This window comes from Ambystoma mexicanum, chromosome 1q (assembly GCF_040938575.1).
Source record: "Ambystoma mexicanum isolate Mex_15411 chromosome 1q, UKY_AmexF1_1, whole genome shotgun sequence".
NCBI lineage: Eukaryota > Metazoa > Chordata > Amphibia > Caudata > Ambystomatidae > Ambystoma > Ambystoma mexicanum.
In genome coordinates, this window is record NC_090922.1 from 143,080,190 (window position 1) to 143,095,441 (window position 15,252).

Below are 15,252 nucleotides of genomic sequence, written 5' to 3' on the forward strand. Positions count from 1 at the left end.
TAAGGAGACAGGGAGACTTCAGCTTTCTTTTGTTTTTCAAGTGTCAAAATCACGCAAAATCCAAGTTTGGATGCATTTTATTGCAAGATGGTATAAGGCATTAGCTTTCGAAGTCCCATCGATGGTCAAAGAGAACAAGGAGGACACACTAGCAATTGGATTTCTAGAAGTCCTAATCTGACCAAGGAGAGTGACTAGGGGAGGGAAGGACTCAGAGACGTGCAAGGAAAATAAACAAACATTCACAAAGCCAACAGTTTTGACTTTTGCCAGACAGCACTATAATGGTTCCACATGGTCAAAAGATGGAAACAGCTGGAAAATGGTGTATTTATCCGGCCATACGATAACAGATCCTGGCAAATGCCTACCTAATACCCGTTCACAAGCCAAAATGGGCGGCTTGGTCAATCCTTGTTTCTGGCACTACTTTAGTGCAAAGAACAGATACAAAGCAATTAATGAATTCCTTTGTGCCTGATGAAAGTGCACACCCAACAGATGTAGTGTCATATGTAAGAGATAGAACTACACGAATGCCAAAGTGGAGGGCCAGCAGGTGTCGCTGGTCTATCGGCTAAGCCCATTGACAGTCCTCAAAATACACCACCACTACAAATGTTGGTAAGCAGCTGCCCGTGTGATCATGAACGAATATGTTATGCACACATGGGAAGTGGGAATGGCTATTTTATATTTGAATAAAGGAATAATTGAATTGAATTGGCTTACACACACAGAGGAGCTTGCAGCAGGGCTAAACAGCAACAGGAAGTGACCACTCTTTCACTCTGGCCCATAACTTGGTCTGCCGGGCAATTACCCCAGTGCCAGCCCTTGGAACGGGTGCTAATGCTATTAGCACCCCAGGTTACCAAAGTGATAACTCGGGGAGCTTAAAAGAAAGGATTTTCATTAATTAAATGGGATGCTGCGTGCATCCTGTTCAATGAATGAAAACCCTTTGCTAAGATGGCTGCCATGGTTGTGGAAGGCGGGGCTGCATAGTGAGCCCTTCTTCCATTATCATGGCAGCCTAGAAGAGTGAGCGGCAGGCAAGCTGCTGCGTGGCGACAACAATCGGGTAAGGGAGGCAGGGGATGGGGGTTGGGGAATCGTTTTTTTAAAAAAAATTAAAAGTGAGGCTGGGGGGAAGATGGTGGCATGCAGTGGGGGAGGCAGCCTGAGGGTACCGTGGAATGCGGGCTGAGATCAAAGATTAATTAGCTGCGCCCTCCACCCCAGGTCCTAACATAATACATTGTATTTACCGTATATAGCATGCATACCTCTGGGTTTATAAGCTTGCATTCTTCAGTGCTATTTTAATTCTGAGAATTCCTCATTTTGAAATCTCCAATTTCTCCTCAAGCACAGTTTATCTAATTAGGTCCCTTCCCTTCCCTTCCCTTTCCTTCCCTTTCCTTCCCTTCCCTTCCCTTGCCCTTCCCTTCCCTTCCCTTTCCCTTCCCTTCCCTTCCTTCCGAAATCAGACATCATGCCGATGCTGTTAGGAATTAAAAAGTGCCACATGTTACATGTATGTTTAGTGAAGAAGGGGGAATTGTAATTAATGGAAATCATGTGAATGAACTCTGTTTACTCATTTAGATGAAAGACACGTTGTAAAGACGGAGAGAGAGGAGAACAACGAGGTGGAACCCCCACAAGCACCCCAAACCCCGCAGCAGACAGACGAGAGGCACGTCTGGGTGGAGGAGAAAGTGACCAAGCCCAAGAAAACCACAGCGACAAGTTACATGAGTAAGCATGCCAACGCCATCTGGACACAAGTGGGGGAACTGTGCGACAGAGCATGACTCAACAAAATGGATGTGCATTGTGCCCTTTAAAGCATAGCTTAACCTTATGAACGCCATCTATCTCCCCTTTAAAAGCCCTGTGGGAGCCACACACATAGGGTTGCCAGATTTTTAAAGTAAAAAACGGGGCGGGCCACCAACATAGAAGTAGGACTACCGTTTTGACACATAGGACTCCAATTAAACTGTAGTCCTACTTCTTTGTCAGCAGCCTTTTCTGCACAAAGAATGTGTCCGTACGTGTTCATTGAAAACTCAAAGCGCTCATTGGAGGAGAGAAGTCATGAAGGAAGGGGGAGGGCATGAAACGCAAGCGAAACAGAGGCATTTCATACCCTCCCCCTTCCTGATTTCTGCATTTGTTCAAAGGTCAAAAACAGGGACAAAAGCCAGCCATCCCCAAATCCCAGGATGGGGTTTCAAAACTCAAAAAACTCTCGGGACGCCGGGACCAAGGGCAAAATACAGGGACAGTCCTGGCAAAACTGGGACGTCTGGTCACCCTACCCACACACACACCACTAACCATTCCCTCTTTCCAGCCCTGGAAGCCTTGGAAGATGAGTTTCACCATAAGAAGAGGGCCCTGATTTCCCCACTTGTCCTCGTGCTTTGAGAAGGTCCCTTTCTCTCTGCCTAAGATCCCTTCTCTGCCAAAAGTCTGATCCAGCAGGGACAAGTGACTCTTTACAACACAGTCTCAACATTGGACGAGCCCCCATACCTCCCATGGAGCGGCGAGCATTGCTATGCCGGCAAAAACCTCACTGGATTACTGGCCAAGAGGAGCATGTTGGAAAATGGTATGTGGGGTCCACGGTATGCACCTTATCCCTAAGCGTGGTCGGATAGGGAAAGAGAAAAAGACCAAAAAAGGGGCCTACATCTGCAAATATCAATTTGAGTCTTCTGAGAGAACTGTATGTGAAGTAGCTGGTGACAAATGGTGCATTTTAAACTCATTGGGTCAGGCACATTGGTCAAAATTACCTACCCCTAAGCCATCAAACAGACCACGTTGGTAGGACAATAGTCTAACACTAGCCTGTCAGGCAGGCCTTTCAGACATTGCCATAGCCTTTGCCTGATAGGCCAGTCCGAGCCTATCCTTATAAGGATCAGCTGAGTCCGAAGTGGTCTGCCCAACTACAGCAGGGTCGGACCGGGGGATAAAACTGGCTCGGGCACAAATGAAAAAGTGTCCCACAGCTGCAAATAGCAATTAATTCCTTTTGTGACAGACTCTTTCTTTGGTACCCCAGGGGTCGTTTTGGTAGTCAAATTAGTTACAAATTCTGCATTTTAAAGGATATATGTTCAGTGATGCTGTTCAAAACTACTAGCCGCATAGTGAAGCTACTAATCAAAGTGGCCCACTATGACCGCAAAAACGGGCCCATTTTGACTGCAAAAACTGGCCCACACTAGCATGCTCTGCCTGCAATTCGGACTTTCCCCTTTTGCCCTATAGGGCCATTCCGTGCCTGAACTCCAGTGAGAAAAGGTAAGGGCAGAGCTGTTGCTGAAAATGAACTTGAGAGTGATTTGTCTGGCCACTGTCACATGTGCGGATGAATCCCTCCTCATTGGCTAGCCTTTAGGAAGGCTTCCTGAAGTCTGGGTCCTTCAGCGCCCAATGGCTGAAAGGGAAAGAGCGGGTGGGAGGCAGGTTATGTGACGTCCACAGTGCTGACAAGACTGACGTACACAGGCCACGAGGGCAGACCGAAGGCCGCTTGTAGCTGGAAGTGAGCCCAAGTGGAGACTTTTCTGACCCGCCCACCCCCGGACGCAGGCACCGGGAACTCAACCGGGTCATTGACCAGCAGAATGCAAACAAGTTCCTAGCAGCCCATGGCCGCGCAGTGACCCAGATGGTAAAACACTTGGTGAGCGCTGGCTCATTTAGTTTCTGTGTTTCCGCTGCCATGGCCTCAGTGCATGACCTTTGCAACCATGCTATGCACGTCCGGACGCCACCAGTTAGAACTCCACCAGGGGACGCAGACCGGAGGATTAATGGCTGACGGTTAGAGGAAAAGTGCATGAGAGTTCGGAAAGGAATGGGCTAGACATTCCCTCTGCTCCCAAGCAGAGTATCTGATCAGACCATCTGACTTCACTTCCTGTGGATGGAGTAATAGTAATCCTGCAGTACAGTAATACAGAATCAAAAAACCATGATTAACAAATGAAAACATTTGAAGGTTCGATTTAATCAGCATTCCGAAGGTAACGGCTATATGCGTATAACCCAAATGAGAAATGCATCTTTGAGCTTACCATCGGAAAGGATCTACTTGAGAGTGCCCTGTTTCACGCGGTGGTTCTGCATGCAGTGGGCGGGTGTTGCTGCAAGTGCACAGGTTCCGCGGCCTGCTCCGCCACGCATAGCTAAGATTTTGCCAGGGACATAGAAGTGCACAGGCTCCGCGGCCTGCTCCGCCACGCATAGCTAAGATTTTGCCTGGGGCATAGAAGTGCACAGGCTCCGCGGCCTGCTCCGCCACGCATAGCTAAGATTTTGCCAGGGGCAGAGAGATGCTTAGACAGACCTTGATGGGCCCCCAGAATATGCATAGCTCCAGGACGGGGGCCTTGCTGATTTCATCAGGCCCCAGTCCTTCAGACGCATTGGTTACTCGGGCACATTTCTGGTGATGCTTCTTGAAGGGCCTCTTATTGGGTTTAAACTGTACCACAGAATAGAAGCCCTCTTGCTTTGCATGAGCATTCCTATTCAGTGTTGTGCCGGCCAGGAAAAGATTTGAAAAGACCACTGTTTGCCATAACCATTCCCCTGCACCTGGCCTATGCCAGGTCAGACCAAAAGTGGAAGGATGGTGCTGCAAGGGGAGCACATTCTTAAGTGCACCTCACAGTGAATGAAGGGTGCTCTCTGGCAATGCCCTCAGGACACGTTTTGCAGGTCCATGAGTTCAGATTTTAACTTTGAGTACAAACTACACGCACAAAGTGGTTTCCGCCTGCTTTGGTTCTCTCTGAGAATGTCCCATAAAGCAACATGTATATGTTTTTCCAGCTTACGTGAGCAGTTGGCTTTCACAAATAGGAAAACTGCTTTGTGGAGCGCCCCCATAAGCTTTGCTGTCTGGCCTCCAATATTAGCTGATGGGACATCATTGTTTGCATCTCATTCTATGCATAAGGAACATCACCAGGCATCTAATTGGGGCCTGGAGAAGGAACATGAAATTCATATTTTAGGGAATTCAGTAGTTGATTCTCAGACTTCCTTCAGTGGAAAGTGTGCCTGCCCGTGTTCATGGCAGGGAAACAGCATGGCTTCACAGAGGGCAAAAGCCACACGTTAGGGCACTTTCATAACATGCTCACCGTCCTAACCCGGATTGTTTAGTCATAACCTGATAACGGATACAATTTAAATGTTCTGTTATGATTTTTAAATGTCTAGCTGGCACTGCTCCTAGCTATCTTGCAAAAAAACTCACTAAAGCCCCTGTCCGAAGAAACCTTCGATCTAACGATAAGCACAACCTACAACAACCACGTAAAATCTTGGAAAGAGTAGGTGGCACCAATTTTGCTCACTGGTCTCCCACGATCTGGAATTCCACAATCTCTGATAAAAAACAGTCTGTCTCTTACCATATATAGGAAACTGCTCAAGGCACACTTGTTCGATGAAGGAGAACCTTAAAAAAAAAAAAAAAATCCCTACTATTCTCTTTCCGGCTTGAAATATCTGTTTCATGCTGTCCGTCTATGTGAGCGCTTTGAGGCCTTTGGGCGATAGGGCGCTATACAAAAATCATAATAGCTGGATGGATGGATAGACCCTACCACCCATCTCTCTCCCCCTGCCTGGGAAGACAGGGCATGGAATCAGCATGGAGGGTGGCATTCTTCCCCATGTCACCGTCTGCTTAGTATGTGTGCAGTCACTCGTGACTACTACATTGGGAAACATGGCACTTCAGTACAGGAAGATGGATCTTGCAAGGCAAGTAGGGATGGGGCAGAGACCGACTCATGTCAGGCTAGCACTAGCCACCAGACTTTCGGACACGCTTGCCATCCTATTAGTCACCAAAATTGGACAGAGCTGTGTTCACCATTGCATGCATATCGGATATAAGGAAACAGCTGGGAGAGACGCACAGGAGGACTGAGACCGGACATGAAGTAGTTTTAAAATGCTCGCAAAGTGGGAAGACATTTGGAGAGGGAAACCCCACGCTCTTCCTGCATGCACAGTCCATGATGCAATGCCAAGAGAAAGAAGCAGCCATTGCGCACGCTATTTTGCATTGAAAGTGCAGTTATTCAGGCCATGCAGTGTTCAGAACTTCTCTCCCTGTTTTCCTGAAGTTCCCGAAGTTCCCCAGCCTGTCCCCTTTGGTGCACCTCTTATGGAAGAGTACACATGTAATAATATAGAGTAATGACTGCAATTACGAACAAAAGAGCACATGTGAATAAAATCTTCATTCTTTTTTCAGCTCAAGTCATCAAGTGTGAAACTAAAATGCGAGACAAATGCAAAGGATCCACGTGCAATAGGTGAGGGATGCCTATAGACGTATTTAACAATACTGACTCTTTCTAGAAACCAAACTCTCCCATGGAATGTAAGAATGGCTGTTATAATTACCCAACTCCAGGGGGTGCGTTTTCCATTAAATTCAGCAGGGGGGCGAAGAGCTGGTTTAGGATTTGAACTTGTGACATTGATTTTACATGCAGCAGTTGCTTAACTCTATGAACTAATTTGTGTCTGTTGTCAAGAAGCATTTTATTGTGCCAGTGCAGGTGTTGCTTATTTAAAGAAGTTCATTATAAGGTGCAATCTTCGTCCGTCCCTCCCTCCCTCCCTCCCTCCCTCCCTCCCTCCCTCCCTCCCTCCCTCCCTCCCTCCCTCCCTCCCTCCCTCCCTCCCTCCCTCCCTCCCTCCCTTCCTTCCTTCCTTCCTTCCTTCCTTCCTTCCTTCCTTCCTTCCTTCCTTCCTTCCTTCCTTCCTTCCTTCCTTCCTTCCTTCCTTCCTTCCTTCCTTCCTTCCTTCCTTCCTTCTCCGTGGTGAATGCTCCTACCCCACCCACCATTCTTTCTGTCTTCCCCTTCTTCCTTCCTTCCACCTCCTTTGAGTACAGAGTGCTGTCTTCGGGATCTGTTGTGAATATCACTGCCCCCTTATTTTTCCCCTCTCCTTTCCTCGCCCACCCCATATTTCTGGAACAGGAATGTAGCCCTCGGCTTCAAACCTTGCCTGTCAGCGAAGCTGTTGTCGCCTCTACCCCGTGCTTTGCGGCAAACATATTATTTGCAATGGAGTGCATTCCACAACACCAACGAATAAAGAAATACATACATGAACTGTCTACTGGTTCATCCATACACAAACTAGGGGAGGGCTGGGGGGGCGGGCCCCCACTGTGAACCCCTGTGCCCCCCTTGGGCCCCCCCTACCTAAGACGAGCAGTGACCATGTTCTCCCCCTACTTTTGTCTGTGCCCCCCCCTACTTTTGTCTTTGGCCCCCTCTGTGCCCCTCCTAAATTTGATTCCTGGCGACGCCACTGCTCTACACGGGTGCTAATGGTGTTTAATTTAAAAAAAAAAAACCTGAGGTGCGCCGCAGCGTTGTGCTGTGGTTTCCAAGTTTGTTTTCTCTGTTGATGACTGTCACGTAATCAACGAGGAGCCAAAGCTGGGAAACTTTGGTGCAGTGCTGCACCGAACCTCAAGATACGTTGATTTTTTAAAAAGTAAAACACTCTTAGCAACCACGTAGAAAACTACATGGGCGCTAAGAGGTGAGGGGGAGTAAAGGAGGGAAGGAGGAGCGGAGAAGGAAAGGGGACGCTGGTCAGCAGCACTCAAGCTGCTTGGAATGCAGACTTATACCGGAGAGTCCAGCCCGTGTTCCGAGCATCCTGATTGGCCAGCACCCCCTTCCAGGGTGTTAATTGAGAGCACAATGGTTCCAGCTCTCCTATCTGAAGAATCGGCGCATTTGAGGACTGGGCTGTTAGTAGAAGGAGATTTACTCTCCTTTCACCCCTGCACTTTGAAATCCCAACACATCCCTTGACTGAGTTGACATGAGGCCCCTGGTCAGTCATGGCGAGGCTATGAAATGGCCCATTTTGTCCTGCTGCTTGGACTGACCACCATACTATTTATAAGATCTGTTAGGTTGCTCTAAAAGTGCTGCCTATAAGCTGAAACTATTGTCATGTCAACTGAAAGTAGGAGGTAGGTGACATGTGAGAGTGGACACAGTGCCGGTGGGTGTTGTTTAGTTATTTACCCACCCATTGACTGCACGTGACCATGCTAGTCCCTATGGGCATTCCCGCCTGTCTACCTGCCCCTCTCTGTCCAAAACACAACCCCTGGGATCTCTTTGAGGCTAGCTCTGTGCATTTGGAGCAGCCATCTCAAAGGTAACAGCTTAATTACGGTATAGAACAGTTAAATCTCCTGATGTAATACAGCTGCCATCACCACGTTTGTAAGCAGTATCTGTCGTCTGTCACTAAATTCCTGTTAAAACAAGCATTGGCAATGCCAACAGTTTGTCTAGGCATGGGAAAGGCAATTGCCAGGCACTGCCGTAGTGGTATTTACTGGCCATTGATGATATCAGGTGAGAAAATGGTGCAAGTACCTGGGCATTTAATAGCAGTGCCTGGCAAATGTCTAATACTTATGCACAGGCCACAACTGTTGGCTTTGACAATGTTTATTTTTAACAGGACTTCATGGAAGGGAACACATAGTGCTTATAAATACAGTGGCTGAAGCCAGACCTGGTTAAGACATTTTACAACAATAGTGTGTTTACAGCTCCAATCAAGTCATTAACTGTCAGAAGACTGCTTTGAAAAAACACTGGCAGGCATTTCAAGGGCACCGTTTGATGGTAAGGCTCGACTAAAGCGAGCTCGACGAGTTCCAATGAGGCTGTGTGTTTTGGGCAGAGCGGGGCAGGAACTTGGTGGGACTGCCCATAGGGATTAGCATGCCATTTGCAGTCACTAGGTGAGCAAATAAAGAACACCTACAAACAAGTTGTACAGTATTAATTCGCTCAAACTCAACTTGGAGATGGGGATTTGACCCCAGTATCACCTTGGAGCTACCTGCACCAGATAATTCGTACTAGCACAAAGATACATACCCATTGGAGGGCAGCAACTGTGTTGCTTGACATACCACTCTGCTCATTACGTCATTGGAATCATGCCTTGAGAACGACCTGATAGGTCGAAACACGTGTCGGCTGCTTAGTTACCAATAAATTGGACTTGAAGACAAATCTGCACTTTATTTTATGGACTTTTCAATAAGAACTTTGGGATCTGCGCACTGATTTTACCTTCCGTTCTGTATCTCATGTTTACCTGTACTGGTGTTTGTTAGGGGACATCAGTGGAAGGCTACCAGACCAGCAGGCCATCATACTTTAGCTAATTCTGGTATCAACTAGCGCACTGGTTACTCACGACCCACAGCCTGTCTTACTGTTACAAACAAATTGTGCTCTGTTTTTATAATCTGGACACTTACCTATTTAACCACCGTCAGGCAAGGAGGGGTCTGCAACCATTGGCTCTCTTGAAGTTTTGGACTACAGCTCTGATCTGCTGTAGCAACTCTAGTCAGTGGAGAGGGATTATGGGAATTGTGCACAATTGTGGTGACCCCTTTGGTAATAGTTCTGATTTGCATTGTTATTGGTTCATTGCCCAGTGAAGCTGCAGAACCTCCTCATCACGTACCTTTTATCTCCTCATAGGAGAAGCGCGAGAGGTGGGGTTGGGATTAGGGTGACCAGACTTCCCAAAATTTGGCCGCTGTCTCAATCACTGTCCTGAGAGTTGTTTTTATTTTAAAACTCCAACCCGTTTTTGAGAAAGGGGGTGACAGTCCTGTTTTTTGGGGAAAAGGGAGCGTGACAACTTGTTTGTTAACCAGGGGTGTTACGAGGTCTGGATATGATCCGGGGCTTCGCTAATGTCTGGTCTGTCGGGACTCTGGGCTAAGTAGCCTTTTGGTTGTAGCCCCTGAGCTTCTATCCAGGGCCACAGCCAAAGATCCAGGGCTATAGCCTGCCCCAGCCACAACACCCCCACCACAGCAACGTCTCTGTTGGCAACAGTTATAAACTATAGAAACATCCTAATATTTACAGAATTTTCACATCACAGGATGGTCTCGAACCCCCAACTTTTCAGGAAGCATCCAGAAGCATGAAGTCATTGCGCCACAGAGACCAGATAGGCCACTCTCAAGAGCAAGGCCTTTAATATCAAGCAGAGTAGAAGCTGCTTTGTTAGTAACATGATTACATCCACAATCAAAACGCAAACGAGTGGGTAGTCCTTCTTTTAAGTTATTGGCTGCTCCGGTATTTCATCTTGAAAATCTGGTCCCCCTGTGTGGGATGTGTTCTTTGGGGGACCGAGTGGGCTGGCCCATAGTCAGTCACAGGTCAGGCCTTCCAGAGGCAGTGGCAACCTGCCCAGAACTCTCCCTCTCTCCCCGTAGAGACCACTCCGCCTCTGTCTGCACCTCCCACTGGCTGAGTGGCAGTTCAGACGAGGTGGAATGCTCCCTCTTCCATCACTGCGGTTGGCTAGATTTCTGACTCGCATTAACATGTCACATAAGGAGTGATTTAAAGGCCCGCGCAGCAGGCTGACTCATAACTCTCCCCGGTAAGAATGAGCCGGCGCAGTGATAGCCCACTGTGCCCTCCGTGGGCCACCAGTCAGGTTACTACATCCTTTCCGCTGCTCAACGAGGTGGCTGCCAAACAGCACCGGGGCTTTTGGCCCATCCCCAAAATGATCTTGTTCCATGCCTGAGCACTAAAGTTGAAAAAATATGTTTGTCACCATTGCACAATATGTTGGCGAGCCATTTCTGAAGGATTTGTCTTAAACGAGCTGCCACGTGGGAGAGGTTGGCGGCACCAACTCGTGGCATGAGCCAAGAGGGGGATTTGAGGATGGCGGCATTGTTGGCTGTTTGACTGCATCAACGCCACTGTCTTGCCTATCATCACAGCTTGTGGCCCCGCTTCAAACCCAAGCGATCAGCAAGTCTGTGTTGTTATTGACAAGACGCACACACCGCAGCCATGCGGTCTTTCCTTTGGGGCTGGCGAGCTCCCCCCGGATGGTGCCGTTTCACAAGATATTTTGGCAAGACCCTGTCGTAATGTAAGTTAGTCTTGTATTGTATCACGGGCCAGGAGTGCATGCTGTTGGAATGTTGATGTATGTATGATAGACAGCTCAGGAGAATGTTGAGTGAATGTGTGGGTGAGTGGTCAGTTGGGGGCCTGATCTGGGAGTGAAAGGATGGCCGGTGGGTCTCTGTCCCTTAATGTCCACTTGTCTATATATGAACCTATGATGTACATATACAAGTAACTGGATCTTGTACATAATGTGCATATGTACAATGAAGAGTCCCTGGACTAAACTACATGGCTCCACAGCTGGTCTGTGTATGAATGTATTGAGCCCTACCATTACACTTAACAGACCCCTTCATTTGCCAGTGAACGGCAGTGGCGGCTGCCAAGTGGGTAAGGCCAGGCACTGGCGATTGGTGGCACTGCTGTTTGTAAGCAGCTACCTACGCGCCTTGTCCAACATGACAGTTTGTGGTCTCCTTGGATAAAAACTAGAAACAATCTGCCCTTTAGCGCCAAAGTGCAAATAATAACCACCTTTACTATCACTAACCTGACTCACATGCGTTTCATCGAAAGAAATGACGTCAGTTTTTTGTGAATTATAGAGACGGCAGTGATTAAGGAGTGTGTGGCGACGTACTGCCCACATACCTTCGACCTAACACTTTAGCTTTGACTGTTAGGTGGTTGTTCAGTGACACCAATAAAGCCAAAACTATTGGGGCATAAGAGTACATAAGAGTACAGATACTAAGGGGAGGGGATGGGACGTGAGGAGGGACACACATCTTATGGGTGTTTGGCATTTTACATACCCACTGACTGCCCTTGCCCTTGCTAATCCTATGGACGGTCCCACCAACTTCCTGCCCCTCCCTGCCATAAACATACCCACCTTGGATCTCTTTGATCTCTTTGGATCACTTTGAGCAAGCCGTATAGAACGTTAACATCAAATAATAGCTTCTACAGGGCTGCCAGTGTTATTTCAAAGTAGTCTTCTGAAAGGTCATGATTAAATGACTTGCTGTGGCAGAATATCCATACACTTGTATATGCTTTCACTAGGCCCATTCTGTGTAGCCCTGCATAACTGCCTTTCCACGATCCACACACGCCAGACTCTGCTTTTCTTCTTCTGTCATTGCGGTGTTTGGTATACAGTAACCGCAATGTTGTTTTCCATAGAATAGATACAGAAGCTAGGTGGGCCGAGCCCTATATTATGAAAGGGTAAGAAACTGCCAGGCTTAGCTATTGCTCCAGATGCGGCAAATCACTGTCACCTTTATGCAAACCGTCTGGTAGTGCCCACCTGGAATTGGGCCAATGTGACTTTATACTGTTGATCTCTCTATATAAGCTGCCTCTTCTGGGTAACCTACGGAGATGGTCCTAGCAACTCATTGTGGACTTTCTGTGAGACACTCTCCGAAGTCTCAGATGTAATGTGTGCCTAATAAGAATATATCACTCAGCCTGTTTCGTCGCGTCTCATTATTTCATTGTTACTCGTGTCAAACATTCATCCTCCACACTATGTAAATTAGCTCATGGTGTAACAAACAGGTCTTAACAAAGCATGCCTCAGTCACTGCATGTATAAGCACTATATGCGTCCTCACATTTGTTCTTTGCATTGAATTCCTGTTAAAAACAAGCATTGGCAATGTCAACAACTTTGGCTTTTTTATAGGCATTGGCTAAGCAATGGCATCATATCCACAGGGGCTCAGACCATTTGGCAGCTGCTGCAATCTTATGGTAGTAACTTTACGGCATTGCCTGGAAAATGCCTTTCCCTTGGCTGCGCTAAAGCCAAACCTATTGGCTTTGTCAAAGCTTGTTTTCTATATGCTTGTGACAATGGCAATTAACCTCCATTCCTTGCCCCACCAGTCACCATAGAGACCTCAAAATGGTCTACATTAGCTGTGAGCAGTTGCACCATCCAGTTATTTGCTTTGCATTTTGACGACTGTAGGGCTGGATTTGTAATGGGGTAAATAAGCCTAAAAGTACCAGAAAGCAAATGGACCATAAGAGATATTAGGCCACGTCTAGCATTACTGAATGGAGGAAGGGGCATCTCGTCAGAGACGATGCCCGCTCGTGCAGTGCCCATCCTCGTTTGGCCCAAGGAAACTCATCTGAATGAGCTGAACTATGAGGAAAGGGGGACCAGATAAAACAAACAAAAAGCGGACAAGCCATAGACAGAGAAGTAAGACTACCATAAATACAAATACAATGCTAGTCCTGCTTTTATGTCGATGACCTTTTGCGGGGGGCGGGGAGGTAGTGTGCTCACAGGCACACTCCTCTCATTGGAGGAAAGTGCTGGGGAGGGGAAGGGGGAGGAAATGGGGGCATGAAAAGCATTTCACAGCCCCATTTGCGCAGGAAGAGTTGTGTCGGGTCCCGGCAAAATACGGCACTGTAGCCGCCCACCTTGAAAACCCTGGAACAGGTTTATTTTTTTTCATAACAACATTTTATTAATGTGTACAAAGTCATCAATACATCAAAAACAGAAATTGATCAATAATCGCAATAATCAGAAATATAAGTTCATATGGAGGATAAAAAATAGTCTGTGGACGGCATAGCTCGAATGTCCGATAATTCATTTGGGCTTAGCGGAGTTGTCAAGAGTTCTGGGAAGGGTGACTGTGATTGAGGGTTATGGGTTGGTCAGTAGAGGGGGCTGCTTTGTAACCATCTGGTGAGTGGTGGCCTTCTGGACAGGACCGGGAATCTCGTTGCATAGTCCATGAATGGATCCCAGATGCTCATGTTTTTGGTGAATGAGTTGTTCCGGATCGCGGTCACCTTTTCTGCTACTGCAATGTCCCAACATTTGTGCCACCATAGTGCTATTGAGGGTCCCTCCTCATGCTTCCACAGACGGGCCATGGCAATTTTCTCTGCAAGGAGGTATGTGACCTGAAATCGGTAATGCCCCTTCCCCTGTTTCACCTAGGAGAACGATCCCCGGGTCCCAACGAATAGTGAGTCCCGTAATGTCCTTAATGTGTTTAATCACCTCCCTCCAGTATGCCTCCACCTTTGGGCAGGCCCATATCATGTGAAATAATGAACCGGGGGTGGCGCAGCCCCGCCCGCATTGGTCCGAGAGATGTGGATTAGCCCTGTTGATTTGGACCGGGGTCACATAATATCTATAGCAAAATTTGTAGCCCCCCTCCCTGTTTGTGATGCATTGTGAGCTTTTATGCAGTCTGGTCCATATTTTTGCCCATTCCTACACCTCTATTTCCCATCCCAGGTCCCTCTCCCACTCAATCATGTATCTTTCTTTTTTCGTGTGGTCCACCCTGTCCAGGAGACGGTACAGTGTTGAGGTTTTGCTTCTTTTTGTAGGGGTTGTAAGGGTGCTCTCCAGAGCCGTTAGCTCTCTCGAGCATTTCTCGCGAACCGCCCTATTAGATAACCAGTGTCTTATTTGGGTGTAGTGAAATCTTTCCCTCTCTTCCACCCCAAATTTCTCTTTGCATCTTTCAAATGTGATGGGCATGCCCTCCTTCAGAAAGTCATCCGTTTTAAGTAATCCGCCCTCCCTCCAAGACTGGAAATTATTGGGGCTACAGCCTGGCGAAAACTCTGGGTTGTTCCAAATCAGGGATAGAGGGCCCAGCGTGCCCCTACCCACCCCACTTCCGAGCCACTGCCTTCCAACATCGGGCTGTTGTGGTTGTAGCCGCCAGAGGGCCTGTGTTAGCCTGCCTTTTCCTTTCTGGTAGGTGCGGGAGGTCCGCAGGGCTGCCCAGGCACCAGGCCTCCTCTACCTGCATCCATTTCGGGGATCCTCTTCTTGCACCCATGAGAAGGCATGTGATAGTTGAGCTGCTAGAGTGTATCTGGCTATGTCTGGGACCCCCAGCCCCCCCTGGTTTTTGTCCCGCATCATTACTCATTTACTGATGTGCAGCTTTTTCCCACCCCAGACAAATCCCTGCAGTTTCTTTTGCATGTCCACCAGTACCGGGCCCGGGATACGGGTCGGTATTGCGGTGCATGAGTATATCCATCTGGGGATAATGTTCATTTTTATGGCCGAGATACGGCCGAACCAGGAAATTTCCTTGGAGGACCAGGACTTTAGGTCATTCTTAAGATTTGTAATCAGTTGCGGAAAATTTGCGGTGTATAGTTGGGATGGGTCCTTAGTAATTCTCACCCCTAGGTAATCTATCGCCTCTCTTTCCCATGGAAT

The 15,252-nt window shown here is 47.7% G+C and overlaps 1 protein-coding gene across 1 annotated transcript in view; it reads left to right on the forward strand.

The window, feature by feature from the left end:
* Positions 1 to 15,252, forward strand: part of CRISPLD2 (cysteine rich secretory protein LCCL domain containing 2) — a 257,983-nt gene that overhangs the window by 118,919 nt on the left and 123,812 nt on the right. The window contains exons 7-8 of the mRNA XM_069636263.1: positions 1,612 to 1,764; positions 6,308 to 6,368. Of these exons, the coding sequence (XP_069492364.1) occupies positions 1,612 to 1,764; positions 6,308 to 6,368 (214 nt within the window). The remainder of the gene's footprint in view (positions 1 to 1,611; positions 1,765 to 6,307; positions 6,369 to 15,252) is intronic.